Here is a 23,569-nt window from a genome sequence, read left to right as displayed (position 1 = left end):
TCGAAAATACTTTTGGTTGCTTTAAAAACATGGCCACCAGGGGGCGGGGCATTTTTCCTTATATGGCTATATATGGCTATAGTAAAACTTTGTTAACACTCTAGAGGCCACATTTATTGTCCAGTCTTCAAGAAATTTGGTCAGAAGATTGGTCTCAATGATATCTTGGTTTAAGTTTGAGAATAATTATGTTTGCTTGAAAAACATGGCTTCCAAGGGGCGGGGCAATTTTCCTTATATGGCTATAGTAAAATCTTGTTAACACTCTAGAGGCCACATTTACTGTCCGATCTTCATGAAACTTGGTCAGAAGATTCATCCCGATAATATCTTGGACGATTTCAAAAATGATGTAGGATGGTTGAAAAACATGGCTGCCAGGGGGCAGGGCATTTTCCCTTATATGGGCAAAGTAAAACCTTGTTAACACTCTAGAGGCCACATTTTTTTCCGATCTTCATGAAGCTTGGTCAGAAGATTTATCCCAATAATATCTTGTTATCTCAGGTGAGCGACTTTGGGCCTTTCAGGCCCTCTTATTTACAGAATCATGCAAATGATGGCCCTTTTTTGAAGTCAAAGAAAAACACAATATGAACTTTCAATCACACTGGTGATTGTTCAGTTTAATGTGGGAATTGAATATTCCTTAATTAACAATTTGTATTTACCGTACTTTTGTTTTGTTTATGTGCATTATTCAAAGCATGTTTGAATCCCATTTAGAAATGCTTGATAAGAACTGTTCTATTCACTAAGGAATATGCTGTTTAGCTCACCTGAGCACAACGTGCTCATGGTGAGCTTTTGTGATCGCCTTTTGTCCGTTGTGCGTTTTGCGGCGTCAACATTTGCCTTGTTAACTCTCTAGAGGGCACATTTATTGTGTCCAATCTTCATGAAATTTTGTCAGAAGATTGGTCTCAATGATATCTTGGATTAGTGTAAAAATGGAAACGTTTGCTTGAAAAACAAGGCTGCCAAGGGGCGGGGCATTTTTCCTTATATGGCTATATATGGCTAAAGTAAAATCTTGTTAACAGTCTAGAGGCCACATTTATTGTCTGATCTTCATAAAACTCGGTCAGAAGATTCATCTCAATAATATCTTAGATGAGTTCGAACATGATGCTGGTTGGTTGAAAAACATGGCCGCCAGAGGGCGGGGCATTTTTCCTTATTTGGCTTTAGTAAAACGTTGTTAACACTCTAGAGGCCTCATTTATTTTCCGATCTTCCTGAAACTTGCTCAGCAGATTTGTCCCAATAATATCTTGGATGAGTTTAAAAATGGTAACCTTTGCTTGAAAAACATGGCTGCCAAGGGCCGGGGCTTTTTTCCTTATATGGCTATATATGGCTATAGTAAAATCTTGTCGATACTCAAGAGGCCACATATATTGTCCAATCTTCATGAAACTTGTTCAGAAGATTCATCCCAATAATATCTTGGACGAGTTTGAAAATGATGCCGGTTGGTTTAAAAACATGGCCGCCAAGGGGCGGGGCATTTTTCCTTATATGGCTATAGTAAAACCTAAATTGTTAACACTCTAGAGGCCACATTTATTGTCCAATCTTTATGAAATTTGGTCAGAAGATTTGTCTTACTGATATTTTGGATGAGTTTGAAAATGGTTACGTTTGATTGAAAAACATAACTGCCAAAAGGCGGGGCATTTTTCCTTATATGGCTATATATTGCTATAGTAAAATCTTGCCACTCTAGAGGCCACATTTAAAGTCCGATCTTCATGAACCTCGGTCAGAAGATTCATCCCAATAATATCTTGGACGGGTTCAAAAATGATGCCGGTTGGTTGAAAAACATGGCCACCACGGGGGCGGGGCATTTTTCCTTATATAGCTATAGTAAAACCTTGTTAACACTCTAGAGGTCACATTTATTTTCCGATCATCATGAAACTTTGTCACACAATTTGTCCTTATGATATCTTGGATGAGTTCAAAAATGGTTTTGGTTGCTTTAAAAACATGGCCACTAGGGGGCGGGGCATTTTTCCTTATATGACTATAGTAAAACATTGTTAACACTCTAAAGGCCACATTTATTGTCCAGTCTTCATGAAATATGATCAGAAGATTGGTCTCAATGATATCTTGGATAAGTTTGAAAATAATAATGTTTGCTTGAAAAGGATGGCTTCCAAGGGGCGGGGCAATTTTCCTTATATGGCTATAGTAAAATATTGTTAACACTCTAGAGGCCACATTTACTGTCCGATCTTCATGAAACTCGGTTAGAAGATTAATCCCGATAATATCTTGGGCGAGTTCAAAAATGATGCCGGTTGGTTGAAAAACATGGCTGCCATGGCGGGGCATTTTTCCTTATATGGGTATATTAAAACCTTGTTAACACTCTAGTGGCCACATTTATTTTCCGATCTTCATGAAACTTGGTCAAAAGTTTGTCCCAATGATATCTTGTTATCTCAGGTGAGCAACTTTGGGCCTTTCAGGCCCTCTTGTTTCATTATTGTTTATTTTCATTGGTGGTGGTCATATTTTTCTTATGTTATTTTATTCAGTTGAATATGGGACTTGTATATAACAGTTTATATATTTGAAGGGTTTATGAGATTATCTTAACTAAATCTATTTTAGAATTTCGTTTGATATATAAACAACAGTTAAGTAAACAGATAATTTTATGTTTCTTACTGTTGCAATCCTGTTAATATTTAAAAATAACCTGAGATCTTTTTAGAATCTAGACAAAAAATAGTTCCAATGATGAACAATTCATATTCAGGCAGCCTTTTGACGCCATTGTAACTGTAAATGTGTTTATATGCATTATTCTAACATGTTTTCGATTTCGGTTTAGAAATGCTTTGTATGAACTAGTCTTCATATGCAAATGCTTAATTAAAATTGATTATGTTAATTTGTGATTGCCAATTTTTGTTTATGTCCTATAATATGTTTGAGAAGTCAGGAGAATCAATCAAGTTTTCTCCTTACAATGCATACTAAAATTGTGGCAGAATTTTTTATTAATGCAAATACAAATTGCAGCAATTTCATATGTTAAAGAACTTTGAATGGTCAAAATTGATGTAAAGAATGTTTTATTTAAATATTTAATTTTTAAATGACTTCACATGTTGAAAAAATGTATTGTATTATTTTTTTTAGAATTAATTTAAGTAAGTCATTAAAAAATATTGAATCATTTACACTATTTCATATCTTTTCTGACCTACTGGCTGGCAGATTGAATTCATAATAGTATACTGGTATTGTCTTTTTTTTCGGCATTTCACTAATTAAAGTTCTTTTTGTGTGTTCTGTATTTATTATGCTCCCACAAAAAAAATTGGGGGGAGCATGTAGTCGCCGCATCGTCTGTCCGTCCGTCCGTGTGTCCGTCCGTGAGTCAATCCGTCCGTCCGTCAGTGAACAATTTTTGGCCGGACTATTTCTCAGCAACTAATGACCGGAATTCAATGAAACTTTATGGGAAGCTTCACTACCATGAGGAAATGTGCATATTATCAGCGGGTTCTGGTCGGATGATTTATGAGTTATGGCCCTTTGAAATTCTCCATTAACTGTACATATAGTGCAATTCTTGTCTGGGCTATTTCTCCCCAACTACTGACTGAAATATAATGAGCTTTATAGGAAGCTTTACTACCTTGAGGAGATGCGCATGTTATTAGAGGGTTTTGGTTAGATGATTTATTTAAAGAGTTTTGGCCCTTTGAAATTTTTAAGTTGCTAAACCATCCATCGTATTATTTTGTCCAAAGTTATGCCCCTCAAGACGTTTCCTTTTATCTGAATATATAGTGCAATATTGTGACAAAGAAAACCTTTGGGGAGCATCACCCGTCTCTGACGGTTTCTTGTTTATCATAACTTGTTTTAAAATTTACTAATAAATTAAGAATTTATACATTTATAAGTGGTTTACCTTCCTATTTCTGTGTGATTTTGAATATCTGGGAGTTTGTACCGCCGGCGTAACATTTTCAAAGAATTATCCGTCATTGTCAATATGATCCTCTGGGAGTGTGTACCGCCGGCGTAACATTTTCAACGAGTTTTCTGTCTATGTGATTATGAACCTTGGGGACTTTGTACCGCCAGCGTAACATTTTCAAAGAATTATCTGTCTATGCGATTATGAACCTTGTGGAGTTTGTACCGCTGGCGTAACATTTTCAAAGAATTATCTGTCATTGTGATTATGAACCTTGGGGAGTTTGTACCGCTGGCGTAACATTTTCAAAGAATTATCTGTCATTGTGATTATGAACCTTGGGGAGTTTGTACCGCCATCGTAACATTTTCAAAAAATTACCAGTTTTGATTATGAACCTTTGGGAGGTTGTACCGCCAGCGTAACATTTTAAGTGGAATGATTTATTTGGTGATGTTATAATGAACATTTGGGATTGTGTACCGTCAGCGTAACATTTTAATTTTATTTTTCTTTCAAAGTAATTATTAATTTGTTTGAGTTTGTACCTTCAGCGTAACAATGAAGTTGAATTATTTGTTGATGTTATAATGAACCTTTGTGAGTTTTGTACCGCCAGCGTAAAATTTAAGTTTAATTCTTCTGTCGAAATTATTATGAAGCTTTTAGAGTTTTTACCGCCAGAGTTGCATTTAAGTTGAATTATTTGTTGATGTTATACTGAACCTTGGGGTGTTTTGACCGCCAGCATCCCGTTTTATGTTATTTTTTTCTGTTGAAGTAATTACGAAAATTTGAGAGTTTGTTCTGTCAGCGAAACATTTTAAGTTGAATTATATGATGATGTGATAATGAACCTTTGGGAGTTTGTCCCGCCAGCGTAACATTTTAGTTTAAATTTTCTGTGGAAGTGATTATAACATTTTGAGAGGTTGTACTGCCAGCTTAATATTTAACTTGTATTATGTTTTGATGTGATAATGAACCTTTCGGAGTTTGTACCGCCAGCGTAACATTTTCAGCTCGATTTTCCTGTCTGAGTGTTAGAAGGGTTGTACTGCCAGCGTAACATTTTTTGTACTTTCTTATAAAAATTGAAAGAAATTTGGGTTTATTTTAAAGAAATTTCCTTGAAAATGTCCATTTTTAGAGGGATTCTGTGGAAAATCCATTTTTAAAATATAATCAGTTATATATAAATATGTAATTTATTTAACGTCTTATACAAGGAAATATCTAGAGAAATTAATTGCGAGGTATATAAAATTTCAATTTCAGACGTGATTGTGGTTTTCGATTTAAGACCTTATTGTGACATTTGATTGCATTACCTCCCCTACACCCCCCTCATAGTCATAAAAGGTGCCTAGCACAGGGGGTTGTATACAAACCCCGTTTTTAGCATAGGTGCAACGCATCTATGCTTAAGGTATAAGCTACATTTCGAAAACCCACATCGATCGGTTGACCATTATGAAGCAAATCAGATCAAATCAGATCAAAAATCAGACGAAATATCTATTTAATTTAGTATGTGGTAATTCTTACAATTTTTTTTGGAAACGTTTTTCTAACGTTTTCTTCTCAGAATATTGCTGACACCGTTTTTAGTGATTTTTTCTAAGACCGTTTTACGTAAAAAAACCTTCTAAGAAACTAAAACAAATTTCGTTCGTAAAACAATTCTGTTCTTGTTGATAGTGACCTCACACCTAATTTCTATTTCCTTTGTTTACTGTTCTGTGAGAGGTAAAATGTTTACATAACTGAATTAATAAAGCCCTGGTTTAAGAATATGTAACATTTCATCTGTTAATTATAAAAAGAAATTAAAACATATTCTCAGCAGGAAGTGGGGCATAAAGCACTTTAATTCTTTGAAAATGTGTAAAAAATGGCGGAGTACGATGAATGTTTTCTGATTTATGACAGATTCTGACCTGCCTTTCTATGGATTTGATGAAGTAGAGTTTGAAAGTAATAGAGATGTGTTAATTGAAGTTTAAATGATTTACTTTGAGCCAGAAATAAACGTTACGAGTAGAGCTAACGGTTTAAATGTGGCATCGGATTTAATGGATTCGCGCGAATTCTGGACGAGTGTTGTGTCCGTAAAATATTAAATGGAAAGCTGTAAATGTATCAAGTCGGAATAGAAAACGGATGGTTGCATAATGGTATGCGTGAAATAATTTAATTCTACGTATTTATTTTCATAGTTATGTCATTTTGTAACCATACACATTCGTCACTATTTGGAATTCCCGTTTCTAAAATAGAACATAATGGTAGCAACAACAAGGGGGGCGACTCGTGATGTCAGCAATCGTTAAGGTTACAATATACTAAATAATCGAGTCATGAAGGCGCTGTACTCTCTAAACAAATCATCATATTTTCCTCGAAGGCATGTTATACACTTTAGACTGTTGTTCTGGTTTTATCGTTTGGAGATAATGATAGGATAAGCATAGGTGTTCACTACTAAATCCCTGAAATAGGATAAAGTTGGAGATTAAAGTAAAAAATGGCACTGCAAAAGGTTACAATCCACTAGAAAACGGCCGAAAAAAAGGCACACAAACAGTCGATTTTGATTTGAGTCGAATTCTTTTTTGGTTTGAACATGACATATCTTTTTTATTGCTTAAAGCGATCCAGCTAAGAATGCCCGTCAAGAAAAGGTATGATTATGGGGGTCTCTATGTGCAAAATGTTGTATTTATTTTCGCTCAAAGTTGTCGCTTTTACATCGAAACATATAAGGAAACTATTTAGTATATTTTGACCTAAACATTTACTTCAGCAGCAACTTCCCTGTATCTTGCAACTATGCTTTCAGCGCCATCGGCGCTCTCGTTACATGTATATTGACCTCGTACGTATAGTCTGAAAACTACCGAGACCGCATAACTGGCACTATGTATTAGTATATATATAAGACCAACTGCAACTTTAATATTTATGTTGCTTCAAAATTGACCGTTACGTTAACAATACAACTCCTTATCCACTGCTCAGTGCAGATAACGACTTGATGCTAAAGACGTTACATATGCATGCATCTTGAGTGCAAATCTTCAGATTTAACATGTAATAAGTTATGTTATCCCAAATCTGAAAAACAATAAACATATAAATTAAAACTTTTTTCTAGAAACAGTCTATGTGAATAAAAGTAAATGTTACCTGTACTTGCTCAGTTATACTATTACTATTACATAGTTAGTACTTAAAACATTTTAAAATTGACGTAAAAATAACGATAATATAGAAGACATTTCCAGCGTGAACGCACATTCAAGATAGATAGAAGCTGCCAGCAATTATGTTTGAAGGATATTCTTCTCTTGTAGGACAACCTTTGACAACGAATAAAACTGAACACCTAAGACATTGTTAGGATATAATTGATATGCATACCCTCAGTTAGTCAATAAGCAAGTGTTGTTGTTTTTTATTCTATTTTTATCTATAACATAATTTATGTTTCCCCATATATAAGGAAAGAAACATGCATTGTTATTATCTCCTAACGGTTTAACTGTAAGGTAGAATACGTTTATCTCTGTCTTTCCGTTCTTCGACAGACAAAATGTGAGGTTGCTTGGGTAATGGAAATAATAGAAAACTTAAATCTGCAATCTGTAATAACACAATACTTGCTTAAGCAAGGTTGATCAAACTTGGTATGTGCATATTGTGAAATATGGCAAATATGCAGTTTATATCAGGGTGTTTTTGTCATTTTAGACTTCTGGTTGTTATTTCACAGTTGTTTTAGTTACATAATTTTGAATACTACAATTAGGATCATGCAAAATGTCAAGGAATCTAAGGAATATGCAATGTTGCCCGTCTGGCCATATAAAAATTTATCACGCGAAAGGCAATAAGACATGAGTCATACCATTGGAATCCTTCTTTGATTAGTTTGCTTTATATTCTTACGACGGTTTACATCCACACCCGCATATGCATTTTTGGATGAGACCAATGACCCATATTGGTCTTTTATTCAACAAAGAGCGGCTGTCACTTGTAACATGTCTATGAATTATTATCAACGTCCTTTAAAAGAATTTGATCTATTATTGTTTAATCCTGTACAATGGTCGACATTCTTTCATTTATTATACGTATTTTCAAATAATCATGCATAGGTATCAGATTCGATTTTCATGTAAACCATACAATGAATGGCAAACATCACAATAAAGACCAACTGCAACTTAAGCAGATTGATATATTTAACACCGACACGTGGTTTTCGTGTAATGCTTCAAAATGTTTTACTATGATGAGTTTATTTATTCACTTGATTGCTCAGGTGAGCTTTTGGGATCGGTCTTTGTCCGTCGTCCGTTCATCCGTCGTCCGTCCGTCCACATTTGGTTGTAAACACTCTATAGAGGCCACATTTCTTGTGCGATCTTCATGAAACTTGGTCAGAAGATTTGTCCCAATGATATCTAGATCAAGTTCTAAACTGGGTCAAAAATTAGGTCACTAGGTCAAAAAAGAAAAACATTGTAAACACTGTAGAAGTAACATTTCATGCCCAATCTTCATGTAAATTTGTCAAAATGTTTGTCTTAATTATATGTTGGTTGAATGAAAAAGTAGTTCCGGTTCGTTGGAAAACATGGCCGCCAGTAGGCGGGGCAGTTTTCCTTATTTGGCTATAGAGAAACCTTGTAAACACTCTAGAAGACACAATTTTTTATCAATCATCATGAAACTTGGTCAAAACCTTGGTTTTATCGATATCTCGGACGAGTTTGATAATGGTCTAGATCGGTGAAAAAGCATGGCAACCAAGAGGCGGGGCAGTTTTCGCTCTATGTATAAAGTGCAAACATGTCAACACTCTAGAAGTCACATTTTTGGTCCAATCTTCATGAAATTTATTCAGAACATTTGTTTCCTAGATACGCGAGTTAAGTTCGAAAATGGTTCTGGTCCGTTGAAAAACATGGCTGCCAGGTAGTCGGGGCAGTTTTCCTTATACTTATATAGTAAAAAATGCTTGTTAACAGTCAAGAAGTCACATATAATGCCAAATCATCATGAAACTTGGTCAAAACATTGGTTTTATTGATATTTCGGACAAGATCGAAAATGGTCCAGATCAGTGAAAAAAACATGGCCGCCAGTGGGTGGGACAGTTTTCTCTATATTGTTGTAGTGAAAACGTGAACACTCTAGAAGTCACATATTTGGCCCATTTTCATGAAATTTGGTCAGAACATTTGTTTCTTAGATACGAGAGTTGAGTTCGAAAATGGTTACGGTCCGTTGAAAAACATGGCTGTCAGGGGGGAGGGCACATTTTTCTTATATTTAGATAGTAAAAAAGCTTGTGAACACTCTTTTTGCCCAATCATCACGAAACTTGGTGAAAAGTTTGGTTTTATATATATCTCAGATGAGTTTGAAAATGGTCCCGATCTGTCAAATAATATAGCCGCCAGGGGGGGCAGTTTTCCTTATATGACTATAGAGAAACCTTGTGAACACTCTAGAATTCATATTTTTTGCTTAATCACCGTGAAACTTAGTCAATACATTGGTTTTATTGATATCTCAGATACGTTGGAAAACGGCTCAGATCGGTGAAAAAAACACACACTTTTTAGCTCACCTGATTGCTCAGGTGAGGTTTTATGGTTGGTCTTTGTCCGCGTCCGTCCGTCCGTCCGTCCGTCCACATTTGGTTTGTAAACACTCTAGCATTCACATTTCTCAAGCATTCTTTATCAATGTTGCTGAGAAGATATATGACCACAAGATCTCAGTCAAGTTTGATAATGAGCAAAATCGCATAATAAATGCCAAATTTATTGCCCTTAGATCGTCAACATTTTCATTATATTATACAACATCATTGAAAACACTTTAAAGGTCACAATTTTGTTCCAGATTTTATGAATCTTGGTCATAATATTTATTTTTGTAAGAAAAGTTTGATGTTTGGTCATGAGGGGTCAAAATATAGGTTACCAGGTCAAATCTTACAAAAACCTCGTAAACCCTCCATTCGCCAGAGTTTTGGCTCAATAACGATGCAACTTTACAAGGATTTTTGTCTTGACGATATCTAGGTCAAGTTTGACGTTTGGTAAAGATTGAATGAACTGACTCCTCTCAGGTGAGCGAACTAGGGCCATCTTGGCTCTCTTGTTTTAAAAATTTTAGGAAGTACTATAGAGGATATGTGTTTAGCATTATGCTTTTGAACAATCTCATTCAACAAATATGTCAATAATTTATCAGTTAAAACACCAACGGCATTTACTGTTACAAAATATCAATTGCGATGTCAGTACATCTTGGTCAGTACAACATCGTCTTCAATCGATGATGATCTTAGTGCGTGATACCATGACAACGTGGTCAGTGATACAGACAGCCTACGGGCTTGCATCCCAGTAGGTTGCCTTATAATCGGGCACTGTTTGAAATTCATTTGATAGTCAGTAATACATTTGAAAATAACGTTTTATTGTGTGTCTTTCTAGAGTATGAGTTTCCACACAATGAGATATTTAGCATATCATTAAAGGCTGTAAAACATTTAAAGACTTATATGTATTGTGTCTGTGTGTTTATACAAGAACTTATATATGTATAACCAAATTAACTTCCACGAGAATCTTTATTGGAAAATATTCAACCTTTTTGTTTTAACCTCGGTGATATGGTTGAATATAGTCCTTATTAAAACAATTACTACACGTGTGTTTCTTAATCGAATCAGCATAGGAAACATTGTTAGGCTGATCGCCTGTGTGCACACATGTAAGTGAATGTCATGTAGATGAAAGAGAAGTTTGCTTTGGTAAAAGAAAATGTTGTTAAATCTTTTTAAGCATTTGATGCTGTATTAGATTTTAAAACACTTTCTTTCAAATCGAACGTTTTTAGTCATAAGATATGCCTCCAGTGCTGGGAATTCCTGATTAAAATAGTATTGCCTTTTAATTACATGTACATGATGTTATAAACAAAGGAAGCAAAATAGTATATGTGCCAATATTGAGCACAATGAATATACACGAACTAAGCTGGCTCATTTTTAAAGAAGTTGGAAAATTATATATAGGAAAAATTATACATGTACACATTTCTTTCATATTAGCTCTTATAATGCAATAGCAACGATTGCTTTGTTTCATAATTTCAACGTGTACCTCTCCTTGTTTTTCATTGTGTCCATAACCCAAACATTCGCATCTAAAAAGAGTATCGTTTATCGCTTGTATTTCAAAGAGCGATTATTTGTTATCTTTACATTGACAGAAATTTAATACGTGTACTGATTAATGCAATAAATGACACACATTTGTTTTTCATGCCACAAAGGTGGCCTGACACATGGTGAAACCATATTAAACCTCTAGATTACATGTGGAATCTAGCATACTATTGTTTTGAATGCTTTGATCCTTCAACATTCGCCGCCAAGATTTAATTGTTAGATTAGTATATTCGTTAATCTCGCCTAGAAGTGACTGTTGAATGCCATTTAAGCCAACTATTATGTGATGATTAAATATTCGTATTTATGTATTCGTATATATGTAAGCTAAGAACAAATTTTGCAAAAGTTTACTGGAACAAATTATAGCAATATAAGGTTTTGATTTTGCAACTAAAACACTACATTTAGATACAGCATGGATATTCGCCGCTCCATCATCCTAATTGTTCGGGTTTGGTGCGTAGGGTACGTAGTTAAAGGTTGGAAATTATAAGTTTCAATTGGAGTTAATCCAGCTTGTTTATTTTTGTGCATTTATTATGGAACAGAACCTAAGAATGCTTTGATTGTTTTCTCTTGTCATAGTGAACAGGTGAAGGAATAATAAAAGTAATCAGACTGTGAAACGACATCATGAGCTAAAATTGAAATATGTATTTAAAAAACATAACCTTAAAACACTTCGAGCATTTAAGTCGTCCCGGTGCGGCCTCAAATTAGATACGTATTTTTATATGGATAAATGTGTATGCTTATTTTATTAAATAACGCTTCTTTAATTCAGAATGAACAGTCCATAAGATTTTGCCTTATAACCGGCGTCTTATAATTATACATTAACAGAAGGCTCAGTGACACAATCAACTTCTTCAACTCTGACCCTTCTCGGTATTGAAACCGGAAGTCAAACTGCAACCTACCGTGTGCGCGACAACATCGCACTGGAGTAGCTGGATAAACAGGGACAAGCCTGAAACCGGATCTGGCGACAAAGAGGTCAGTCTTTTGTTTGAACAAATTATAGGTTGGTGTTAGTAAACTAGTTCTATCATTGTGGCGTCGCCTTGTGTTTTTATAAGCTCACCTGAGCACAACGTGCTCATGGTGAGCTATTGTGATCGCCTTTTGTCCGTCGTGCGTCGTCAACATTTACCTTGTTTTCACTAAAGGTCACATTTATTTCCAATCTTCATGAAACTTTTTTAGAACATGTGTCTCAATAATATCTTGGACGAGTTCGAAAATGGTTCCGGTTGGTTGAAAAACATGGCTGCCAGGGGGCGTGGCAGTTTTCCTTATATGGCTTTAGTAAAACCTTGTTAAATCTCTAGAAGTCACATTTTTAGTCCAATTTTCATGAAACTTGGTCAGAACATGTGTCACAATAATATCTTGGACGAGCTCGAAAATGGTTTCGGTTGGTTGAAAAACATGGCCGCTAAGGGGCGTGGCAGTTTTCCTTATATGGCTGTAGTAAAACCTTGTTAACACTCTAGAAGTCACATTTTAGGTCCAATCTTCATGAAACATAGTCAGAACATGTGTCCCAATGATATATTGGACAAGTTCGAAAATGGTTCCAGTTGAATGAAAAACATGGCCGCTAGGGGGCGGGGTAGTTTTCCTTATATGGCTTTACTGTATAGTAAAACCTTGTTAACACTCTAGAAGTCACATTTATTGTCCAATCTTCTTGAAACTTAGTCAAAACATTTGTTCTAACGATATCTCGGATGAGTTCGAAAATACGTCTGGTCTGTTGAAAAACATGGCTGCCAGGGGGCGGAGCAGTTTTCCTTATGTGGCTTTAGTAAAACCTTGTTACCTTGTTAACACTCTAGAAGTCACATTTATTGTCCAATCTTCATTAAACTTAGTCACAACATTTGTTCTTATGATATCTTGGATGAATTCGAAAATTGTTCTGGTCTGTTGAAAAACATTGCCGCCAGGGGGCGGGGCAGTTTTCCCTATATGGCTATAGTAACACTCTAGAAGTCACATTTTTTGTCCAATGCTCATGAAACTTGGTGAGAATATTTGTACTAATGATATCTGGGCTGAGTTAGAAAATGGATGAGATCCGTTAAAAAACATGGCTGCAAGGGGGCGTGGCATTTTTCCTTATATTGCTATGTAGTAAGACCTTGTTAACACTCTAGAAGTCAAATTTATTATCCAATCTTTATGAAACTTGATCAGAACATTTGTTCTAACAAAAGCTCGGCTGAGTCAAAAAAATGGTTCTTGTTCGTTGAAAAACATGGCCACTGGGGGGGAGGTGGTCAGTTGCCCTTATATGGTTATAGTGAAAACTTGTTGACGCTATATTAGCCACATTTATTGGCCAATCTTCATGAAACTTGGTCAGAACATTTGTCCCAATGAAATATAGGCAGAGATTGAAACTGGGTCATGTGAGCTCAAAAACTAGGTCACTAGGTCAGCTTGCATTTTTTTTCAGAATAGTGTAGTTCCTTTGGCTCTCAGGTGAGCGCCTTAGGGCCTGATGGCCCTCTTGTTTAACAAATGACAGATAGTCTGACTATTTCTTTAATTGTTAATTAGTAGATTTACTCAAATATAAATTATGCTGTTTTAAAGAAACATTTCGAATTTCATCATTGGTCCCTAAATACAACATATTCGCCAGGCTCTTGTTAGCAGATCGGTCCAATCGTAATATCTTTCTCTCATAGGTAATGACCGGAGATGAGGAGATGAAATTCTGCCCTTCCGGCACCATAGTGGCCGTAGAATGCCAACGATCTGACGGAACACCTTACTACGACACCATGGATATAGTGGACTGTAACCCAGTTACTGGAGTGACATGTGACAATGATGTGAACATGGGTCAATGCGGCGACTACATGATCCGTTACCAGTGCGAGCAGACGACATTCGGCTGTAAGTATGATTATTTTATGGTTCAATGAGTTAAGTTGGGAATTGCTCCTTCAGCTTATTTAGGATGTTGCTGAAGGTTAATTTACTATTAGACTTTGCTAAATGTAACCGTTTCTCCACAACAACTTAATATTAAATCAATCCGTAAGATTTAATTGCCGTTTACATGCACCGAGTTTTGTTTTTTTCTAAATCAAGCAGTGCCAACCACTGCGTCCACTGCCACCCCTCCCGGAACACCAAAACTAAGCTCAACCACTTTAGTGATGAACAGCAATAAGGGATCCACGGGAACATATGCGGTCACATGGCTAGCCGGTCCTACGACATTCACATTTTCTCTGCCTGTATGTCAAAATATCACTGCGCAGCCGCCTGCAATTTGCGAGACAGTTAGTCGCTTGTCCATGTGGATTGATAGGCTGCACCCTACGGTAAATACCGACGAGCACGAGTTCATGACCAGAGAGGAGATCATGCAATTCTGTGCTTGTGGTGTAATTAGCAAAGTCGAATGTCAGACGACGACCGGTCAGTCACTGGCCCAGTCACCTGATTTCGCGACGTGCTCCAAAGACAACGGTCTGGTGTGCAGCTTCTTGGAAAATTTCCCGATGGGCTGTCAGGATTACAGAGTACGATACGAATGCCAGGAGCAGGTATGTCATACTCCGACCTGCACAACCCCAGACAAAACCCGGCGGCTCTAGGTCTCCGACTGCTAATCCTCCGACAGGAGCAAGCGGTGCATCAACTGCTCATCCAACCACTTTCCATGAAGGTTTGCCTTCCGTTTCATTAAATACAGCCTCCGTATGCGTTTCGACCGCCTCATCGTCCACAGAACCTACAGCTCACCCACCATCAGGTTCCATTATTGATATTTCTGTAGTAATCTATCTATCTATCCATATAGATGAAACAGTAATTGATGAAATGCATTACATTTCTGACGTAATACGTCCTGAAGCTCAGGAACTTGAGCTTTTGGAAAATTGTTATCATTGCCTGTTTGTGTTTATTTCTCATCGAAACACTCTTGACATGTCAACTACGAATTGAATTTGCTTTGTAGAATCATTATGGTCAAGCGCATTTCATAAGCACTTTAAATTGAAGCGCAATCTATGTTATTCATTTGGTATATATTTGGCCGCAGTGACTTTCATATGACGATGAAGGCTTAATATGGACCGCCGTGCTCCGCGATTATTTCGCGATCTCGGTGGCATTGCGTGAATGTGATAATGGTTTCTTAAGATTTTTAACACCAGCTTACATAAACTCAACTTAAATCAGTACCACAAGGCTACATATACTCACCTCAAGATCAGTCACCTCAACCAACACATATGTATACTTAACTTAAGATATGTATACATCAGCCAACATATGCTCATCCTAAGTTTAGGATATCTCAACAAGCATAAACACAACTTATGATAAGTATACATAGGCAAACATATACACAATTAAAGATCAGTTAGCAAAAGCCGACACGTAAAACACTTAAGCTCAGTATACATTAGCGAACATATATAGTCTTGTAAATATATGAAAAAAGGTATTCTAACTGATGCCAGTAAGGTAAAAGGATGATATTTTATAACATATCAACAGTTTACCGAAATCGGACCTCCAGAAAGTTGTTTTTTCAAGATGGCTTCCAGGATTACAGGCAAAACCTATTAATGATGTCAACTTTTTGACATATCAAAGTTGATGGTTATGGTATCAGCAATTTTTGGTATCAATACAAAGGTTTTTGGGGACATAGAACACATCGAGATAATCGAAAATTGTGTAAGTCTATTACGCAACACAGAAATCCAAAATGGAGTACAAATGGCCGCTAATACAGTGACCGAAAGTTGATAACTATAGACTGATATGTGATGAGTGTTATGTCTACCGTCATTTTATAATGGATAGTACAATGTAAATCAATTAAGATGATTAAACACGAACGCGGGAAATTTTAATGTAGGTGCAAAATGGTATTCAACATCACACTACCATGTGACAAACGTGTCAGTGTAACCATGGGTGTAGATCGATAACTTGGTTTTAGTCGGCTGAAAAGAAAACGCATTTCAAATTAACCCTCTAGAACCCCATGTTACACTGGTAAAAAATCACTTTTCTAGACAGTATACATTGTTGAAAAATTGTTAAGATTCTTACAGCTTTTCTCTTTTTTGTCTAAGCATACGTATCCTGTTTGAGACTTGACCTGTACTGTATACATAACGTTTTGAAAAGTTATCCCCATTGATGATTAGTACACCATTCGATTTTCATTGAACATAGCGAGCACAATTAAAACATACATTTACTTCACAGTGAAATCAAATTGAGGTAAGACAACTTCAATTGTCTGTTGTTTTATTGTAAATATAAGGTGTTTCAATCCGTCTGCGGGTATACTTAACCTTTAATGCGAATGCTTTTATAAATAGGAATGCTTATTTTTTTACGGTTTACCAAGTAGTGCAATATTTAGTTTTTGTAAAATTCTGATTTCTGTACAAGGAATTAAAGGCAAAGAACTATCTAACAATATCATCTTCTAAATTCAGCAGTGTTGCTGTAATTGTTTTCGTTTAATAATACATACAGTTAAGACAAGAAAATTGTATTGACTTGATATTGGGACACTACATCAAACGCATTAATTTGATTCGTATTTTTATAATAAATATTTTTTCAAGTTTTGTTTTAAATATTTATCTCCAGTATAACTTGTATACACTATTTTAGATTTTTATCTGTAGTCGTAACATCACCTTGGGTTATATAGATTTAGGATTACCCATTCCAATAATGAGGGTCATAAACAACAAAATGTAATTACAGACCACCAATGTACATACATATCAGTCCTGTGTATGCTAAACACTTCCTCGAAAAATTGGTTTGTTTTAAAGGTTGTGTCAAACATTTCCAATAAAATATGTCTATTTAGTGTAGATTGCAGCATTACAATGTGAACAGTAAACAAGTAATTATTGTCTTTTTTATCAGAAATGATTTAATAATAAGTGCAAACACAGGCTGGCGCACCCTACACAGCTTATCATACTCATAGAAACATTGTAAATGGAATTGCGGCTGTGTCAGATGTGAATGTGCACGCATTTGAAGCGGTTGAAAACAAGATCATAAGATATATCAGAGGGAGGTCGGCTTTTGCGTAAAAATGCAAAGGAAAAGACTGAGCATAACTATTGGGCATAGCTCCGCTGTTGAGGTAGAGCACCCGTAATGGGCACCTTTCCAACTATAATTTAACGTATTATGTTCTTAATCAGCATCATTTCACTGAACTACATGCACATTTTTTAGGTAGGCTTTCCATGCTTAAAATATATATATATACTGATTTTTTTTTCAAAACCACCCCACGCTCGGCTTTTGTCCAGTTTATTTGCACCCCTGGGGTATATAAAGGTTCCATAATTCATCCAGATTTCGAAATATGGGCATGCAGTTGGTGTGTACAGATGCAGTAAAGGTGTTTAAAGTTTAAACAAGATGAAATAAGTATTCTTTTACAGACATATATTTTTTATAATTTGTTTTCTATGTAAGAGCGTCATGAAATGTTAGTGGTTTCAGCCAAGTAGAAATTGTGTTGGTTAAAAACAAAGTGTCATAAAATTCAAAATAGTATCATTTGAGTATATTTTGAACTTAGTTTTTATAGATACACTATATACAGCAATAATACCAAGAAATAGACATATTTACCGTTTACTTTTTGAAATAAAAATGAAAATGCAACATGCATGATTGGTATTTTCAGCAGTAAATCACCCAATTTAGCCATACCGTTGTTTTAATTTTAAAAATTTAAGAATGTGCATAAAAATTGCAACATATTTAACAATAAACATAGCTCATATGCTATATTAAATCAAATTACGTTAGAAAAGAAATAAAACGCGTTGCAAAAAGTATGCGTTTTCCGGCAAGATTCGAACCTGCGCGGGAAGAACCCAAAAGATTTCTAGTCAATCGCCTTAACCACTCGGCCAAAACACCTTCACATTAGTACCTGCTTAAATTAGATATCCATAAGTAAACAGGTAAAAAGGCTCTTCAATCTTCGAAGAAATCCGCGGGAAATCATTACGGGTGCGCTACCTTAAGACTGATTTTCACCGTGGCATTGATACTGCCCTTCAGTTCTAGCGTTTTCGTGTAGTGTCAAAATCTGGAGATCTTTTCATTGAACACGTAGTGTCGTATGAACTGAGCCCCTATCCACCTGTCCTCTTTAAAGCCAAGCAGACAAGCATCAGATCGCTCAGGGAATAAGAGATTGTGATGCAAACGCATCAAGTGATGCTGTGATGAGCTGTACGCCTGAAACAGAATGTTACGTACTTGATAGTGGCTCTTTGCTCCATCGTTATCCATGGAAAAAGGGCGACTCATGTAACGCAATAGCATAGTCTTATGTATATTTCACTGTAAGGCATTACGGACAAGCGAGAGTGTTGTTCGATAGCTACGAAGACGGTCCTTCTTTCAAAGACAACACACCACAAGGCGAAAAATGCAACCGTGAAACGATCACGTGATAGCATCACAACGTTGATGGGCGATTATTCAAATTCGCTTACTTTGCTCCTGCATTACTCCGAAAGCGGAAACAATACCATCTAGTACCGCCCTGATCATTGATGTAAACAAATAGTCACACAAACACAAAGTTCATAATATCAAAGAACTTTTAAGAACGAAGAGTGCGATGAGTTGCTCTGTGTTCATGTTTATTCAGGCTGTGAATCACCTTGAATGATTTTCGCCATCACAAAAAGTCAGTCTTTCGGAAATTAGTAACACTAATCATATCCTGTACTCTTGCAAATTTATTCCTCCTTCCAAACAAGTCTCTTGAGTACAAACCTTGGCAATTGCTTGATGATTGATCTGTTTGGTAGCAAGTTCAATGATTCCTTAGAATCACTGCGTCATTACATGTTCACAAAGAAAGTGACTACTGCCAAACAATTGGTAACTCCTGAGCGACTTCTGAACATCAAATGCAACAGTAGTCCATATCCAAGGCGTTTACTATCAAAAATGGTATGGATGGGTATGGCGCATTGGCAAATAATACGAAGCCTACTGAATGGGGATTGAAACAGGACAACGACCAATTAATTCCAATTCCGATCATGACCGAAAACAATTCTACATCTGAAGAACTATTAAAAAGAAAAGCATCCATCAAAACTTTTTTGCATGATATAAATCCTCTCGATGCAGCTGCAGACGCCATAGACTCCTCTTCTTTGCTGTGACAATCCAAACTATTCAAAAGAGGTCGGTACTTACGAGGAGGTCGACAACGACAATTTAACGCTATATTATTGACAAAGGTTATTGTATATCAGTGAAAGTGGGGAGGGGAATGTCATAAATTGCATTTGATGATTATGTAACTACGGCGTTTGACATAACAATCATCCTGTTTGAGTCACAGTTTATAGATGTGTGGTCCTTCCTATTGTGTCGTTGGCCAGTTTGGACATCATGTTTGATGTATATGTTACATAATAAACTTACACGATTTCTTGTAATCATAATGTGTTCTTTTGCCACCGGCATGCTAGGTATAGACACCAAAATCATCCAATTTGAGTGAACAGATACATAGCTATAATCAATAATAGGTTGTGGCGGCCATCTTGAATAATAAGTGATAATAATGGAGGAATGAAAAACCTGACCCTTTCATGCGATCAACAGCTTTGTATGGGAATATAAAAAGTTTTTTTTATTCAAGACAACAGCGTTTTGTAAATGATCACACACCAAGGCATGACTTTCATATTGGTAAGCATTGAAAAAATAGCCACATTATTCGTTTACTTTTATGTTGAATCACATAAATGAGTTTCATTGCTTTCGTATTTAGCAATACACACTCAAACAGAAACCGGGCCAGGACAGTCGCATACCAGCACACGGCCTCTCAGTGGCATGCAGTTCGGGCTTGCAGCTTCCGGTGTCGCAGTTCTGGCGCTCTTTGCATTGATTATGATGGTCGCTCTCTTCAAGAAGTATCGTAAGAAGTACGTGATTTTTTATGTCCCAACAAAAAAAACAAGAATACACAATTAGATGGTTATATCATCATAAACATTCTAAGAACTGAAAGCATGCAATGTTGAAAACAAATAATTGATTAACTATCTACCGGTAAATAGTAAAATAACAAATTCTATTTCATCATTTTACATTTAAACATTATAGCGTATCCAAACATTTATGTCGAGCGAGTCTTACTTACTTCTAAATTATCAGAAAGAGTTCCTTTTCCATATGTATGCTCATGTTTTATAAATAAGTATTTTATGAAAATAATTAGTAAAATGTTTTTCTTCAGCAAAGTCGCTGCACGCAACGGAACTGAGGAGATTCTTTAATCGCCGTGTTTCCATATCAATTTCATAGTACTGAACGGTAAAATCAAGGTCGGGGCTTCACTAACAATTAAAAACAAGTGATGCGATAAGACATTTTAGAAAATAATAGGTTTCTCTTACCCGCCCGTACTCAAGAAAAAAAATGTTCAGACCAAAACAATATATCTAATCGCTTAATTTCTGAATAGGGTTCTTATAGCTAATTAGTGTGGCATCTGCGTACGAAATAACATTTTGTGTATTTAGCAAAAAGTAATGATTCTGATGGTCGATGTGTGCGTTTCGAAACTTTGTCTCGAAAGTTTAAGTATACCCGACTGTTTTGTCTATGTTCTGAAATATTTTGACATATGTTTTTTCTATTCAAGAACTTATTTTCAATCATCAATGCATATAATCTACATGTTATTATTTTCCTAATAAATAAGTTAAATGATAAAATCTAGTTGCACTGTTTTACTCAATAAAATGGTCGAAAGTAGAAAAAGACGTTGAAAATGTCTGCATTTAATAAAATATATTAACCAATTACAAAGGGACACTTGGATTTGTGACGATTTTTGGGTTATTTCATTACCATTGACAGCAGATTTAACCATACAATACAAGAAGCAGTGTTTGCTGATTAAATTGTATTATCTATCAATTGTTTATTTTAATTATCTCAATATGTTACTAGTACACCAGTTGGAAAGCATCGGTTAAATTATTTGGCTGAATAGTCCTCAAATAATAAACATTTGCAGTTAAGTTTGTCCAATCGTGAACTAAATAAGTTGCCTACATTTGTTTCTATTTCGACAACGTGTTTTATCCTGAGAGATCTTCTCAATAATCTTCCGAATTGTATATGCCTCGTCTTTACATGAGCCGTTAAACCGAGAAGAACTTAACTAAGTAATTCACACAGGAATCTAAAGAAAACAGGGTATTTTCTCGATCGGAGCGTTTAGTGTATCCAGAACTATCAACCTTATCCCAACCAACACGTTTTCTTGGGTCGGGTTCGATATTGGCGACACCCGGTCCACTCTAATATACATTAACTGTGCATAATAAATGAGTTGTGTCGACCATAATTGTCATGATTATTAATATTACGAACATAAACATTAGAAACAGACATTATTTTAATACCCAAACAATGTTCATGCTGAGCTATCAGTTTAAGGTTTTTCAAATATAACACACAACCGCTTAGGACAATGAATGGTATTTAGCATGAACATGAACATACATTGTATTCAGTTTGCAGAAAATGCCTCTTACTCCGGGAACTTGTGATAAAATGTTATTTATTTTATTTCAGATATCAATCTGAATAGCAATAAAAACAATTGAACCTGTGCTAAGATTGAACACAACTAATAAACACATACTAAGCTGGCTGATTATGAAATACGTTTGCAGTCAATGTCAGAAATTTACTTTATTTACACATGTTTCCACTCGTATTATGCAAGAAAACACTATTGTTTATCTTTATCTTCTAGTAATGAATTGTTTAAAAAACACAACCATTCGAACCTTTTAAAGAATATCGTTGATCAAAATGTGTTCAAAAGAGATTTAGTTTGTAACATTAACAAGACAAAACTTGAATGCTTGCACTGATAAAACAAATTACACATATTTGTCTTTGATTCCACAAAGGGTACCTGTCACATGCTAAATCCACATCGATCTTTTCGATTACGTGTGGAATATAATCTATTAGTGTTTTGAATCGTTTAATCCTTGAACGTTAGCCGGCCTGGATTCAATGTTAGATAAGTGTGTTCGATTATCGCGCCAAGTCGTGAACGCTGAGTGTCCGTTAAGCCAGTTATTATGCGACGAATGCAAATACAATTCAGATGTATTTATTCTTATATGTTTAAGCTGAGAACAACATATATTGCAACCGTTTGCTAGTACAAATTTAAGCAATCTAAGGTATTGATTTTGTTTTAGAAATACTATATTTACATAAATCATGGACGTTCGTCGCTCCATCATAGTCATTGTTCGGGTTTGGTGCGTGGGACACGTTTTAACAGGTTGGTAATTATAATTTGTTTGTATCCAGCTTCCCGATTTGTATGCATATATTATCAAACGAGACACACACACGCTTTAATTGATATTTCGTATCACATTGTAACACATAGTATAAGCATCAGAAAAATAAATCAGTTTTTGAAGTAATATTACTAAAAGAAAAACTATTTTGCGAACACATTGAATAACCTTTTTTATTTCGGAAAAGTGGCTAACACTATATCGAGATATTTGTTCTAACAATTATACATTTCATTGCTCCATTAGTTAAGTAAGTTATTGCCTTTATAGCCTTTTCAGATTCTTCGACCCTCGCATTTCTTCAGTCTGTAAGTGGAACACCGACAGCAAAACCACAAAGCGGAAGTGGCGGGGCGCCAACCGCCAGTCCCAATTCTGGAGGCGGAGGGTCTCCAACACTTATTCCTCCAAACGGCGGCAGTGGGTCACTCACAGTATCAGGCAATCATACAATCGGTACGACCACTTGCGTCGTTAAGACTGAGTGATCCACTTGGTACAACAGACACACGCCTACCCCAGACACCGACGAGATTGAAGGAATGTCCGTATAGTTCATCGCCATTTGGAAAGTCATACGTTGAAAAATTCATTATAATCTGTAACATACCTAAATACGGTTGATGCACTGGCGTTATATGTTTTTTTTTGCAGAAACATTTCGAAACCCAGCTGCTCTCGCGTCTATTTGCGAGGTATGGTTTCAAAGACCAGTAATTAAGCTCGTATTAAATACCAAAACTAAGACGAATACTTATAATTGCGCTATCACATGCAACGCTTAGCATGTTTAGAACGTATTTCCTCTTAATATCGGTCTTATATGTTTAAACTCATATTTTAAAGCAAAACAATTTTAAGAACATACTAAACACTCAACTGTTATTGAACTTAAGTCTAAAGAATCATGCGAAGAATGTAAACACGTTTTTGCTGTCAAAC

The 23,569-nt window shown here is 35.8% G+C and overlaps 1 protein-coding gene across 2 annotated transcripts; it reads left to right on the top strand.

Moving 5' to 3' along the window:
• The first annotated feature begins 12,083 nt into the window (after positions 1-12,083).
• Positions 12,084-21,012, top strand: LOC127831168 (mucin-5B-like). Of its 2 annotated transcripts, XR_008026380.1 has the most exons (5): positions 12,084-12,212; positions 13,916-14,126; positions 14,328-14,907; positions 20,056-20,212; positions 20,527-21,012. XR_008026380.1 is itself a non-coding variant. In XM_052356164.1 (3 exons), the coding sequence occupies exons 2-3, from the start codon at positions 13,919-13,921 to the stop codon at positions 14,834-14,836; spliced, it is 717 nt and encodes a 238-aa protein (XP_052212124.1). In that variant the 5' UTR covers positions 12,084-12,212; positions 13,916-13,918; the 3' UTR covers positions 14,837-14,983. The 2 variants fall into 2 exon arrangements, 1 of the variants encoding a protein (XP_052212124.1); XM_052356164.1 differs by lacking the exons at positions 20,056-20,212; positions 20,527-21,012 and having other exon boundaries at positions 14,328-14,983.
• The last annotated feature ends 2,557 nt before the right edge of the window (positions 21,013-23,569 follow it).

This window comes from Dreissena polymorpha, chromosome 1 (genome assembly GCF_020536995.1).
Source record: "Dreissena polymorpha isolate Duluth1 chromosome 1, UMN_Dpol_1.0, whole genome shotgun sequence".
Taxonomy (NCBI): domain Eukaryota; kingdom Metazoa; phylum Mollusca; class Bivalvia; order Myida; family Dreissenidae; genus Dreissena; species Dreissena polymorpha.
This window is presented reverse-complemented; position numbering and strand designations above follow the sequence as displayed.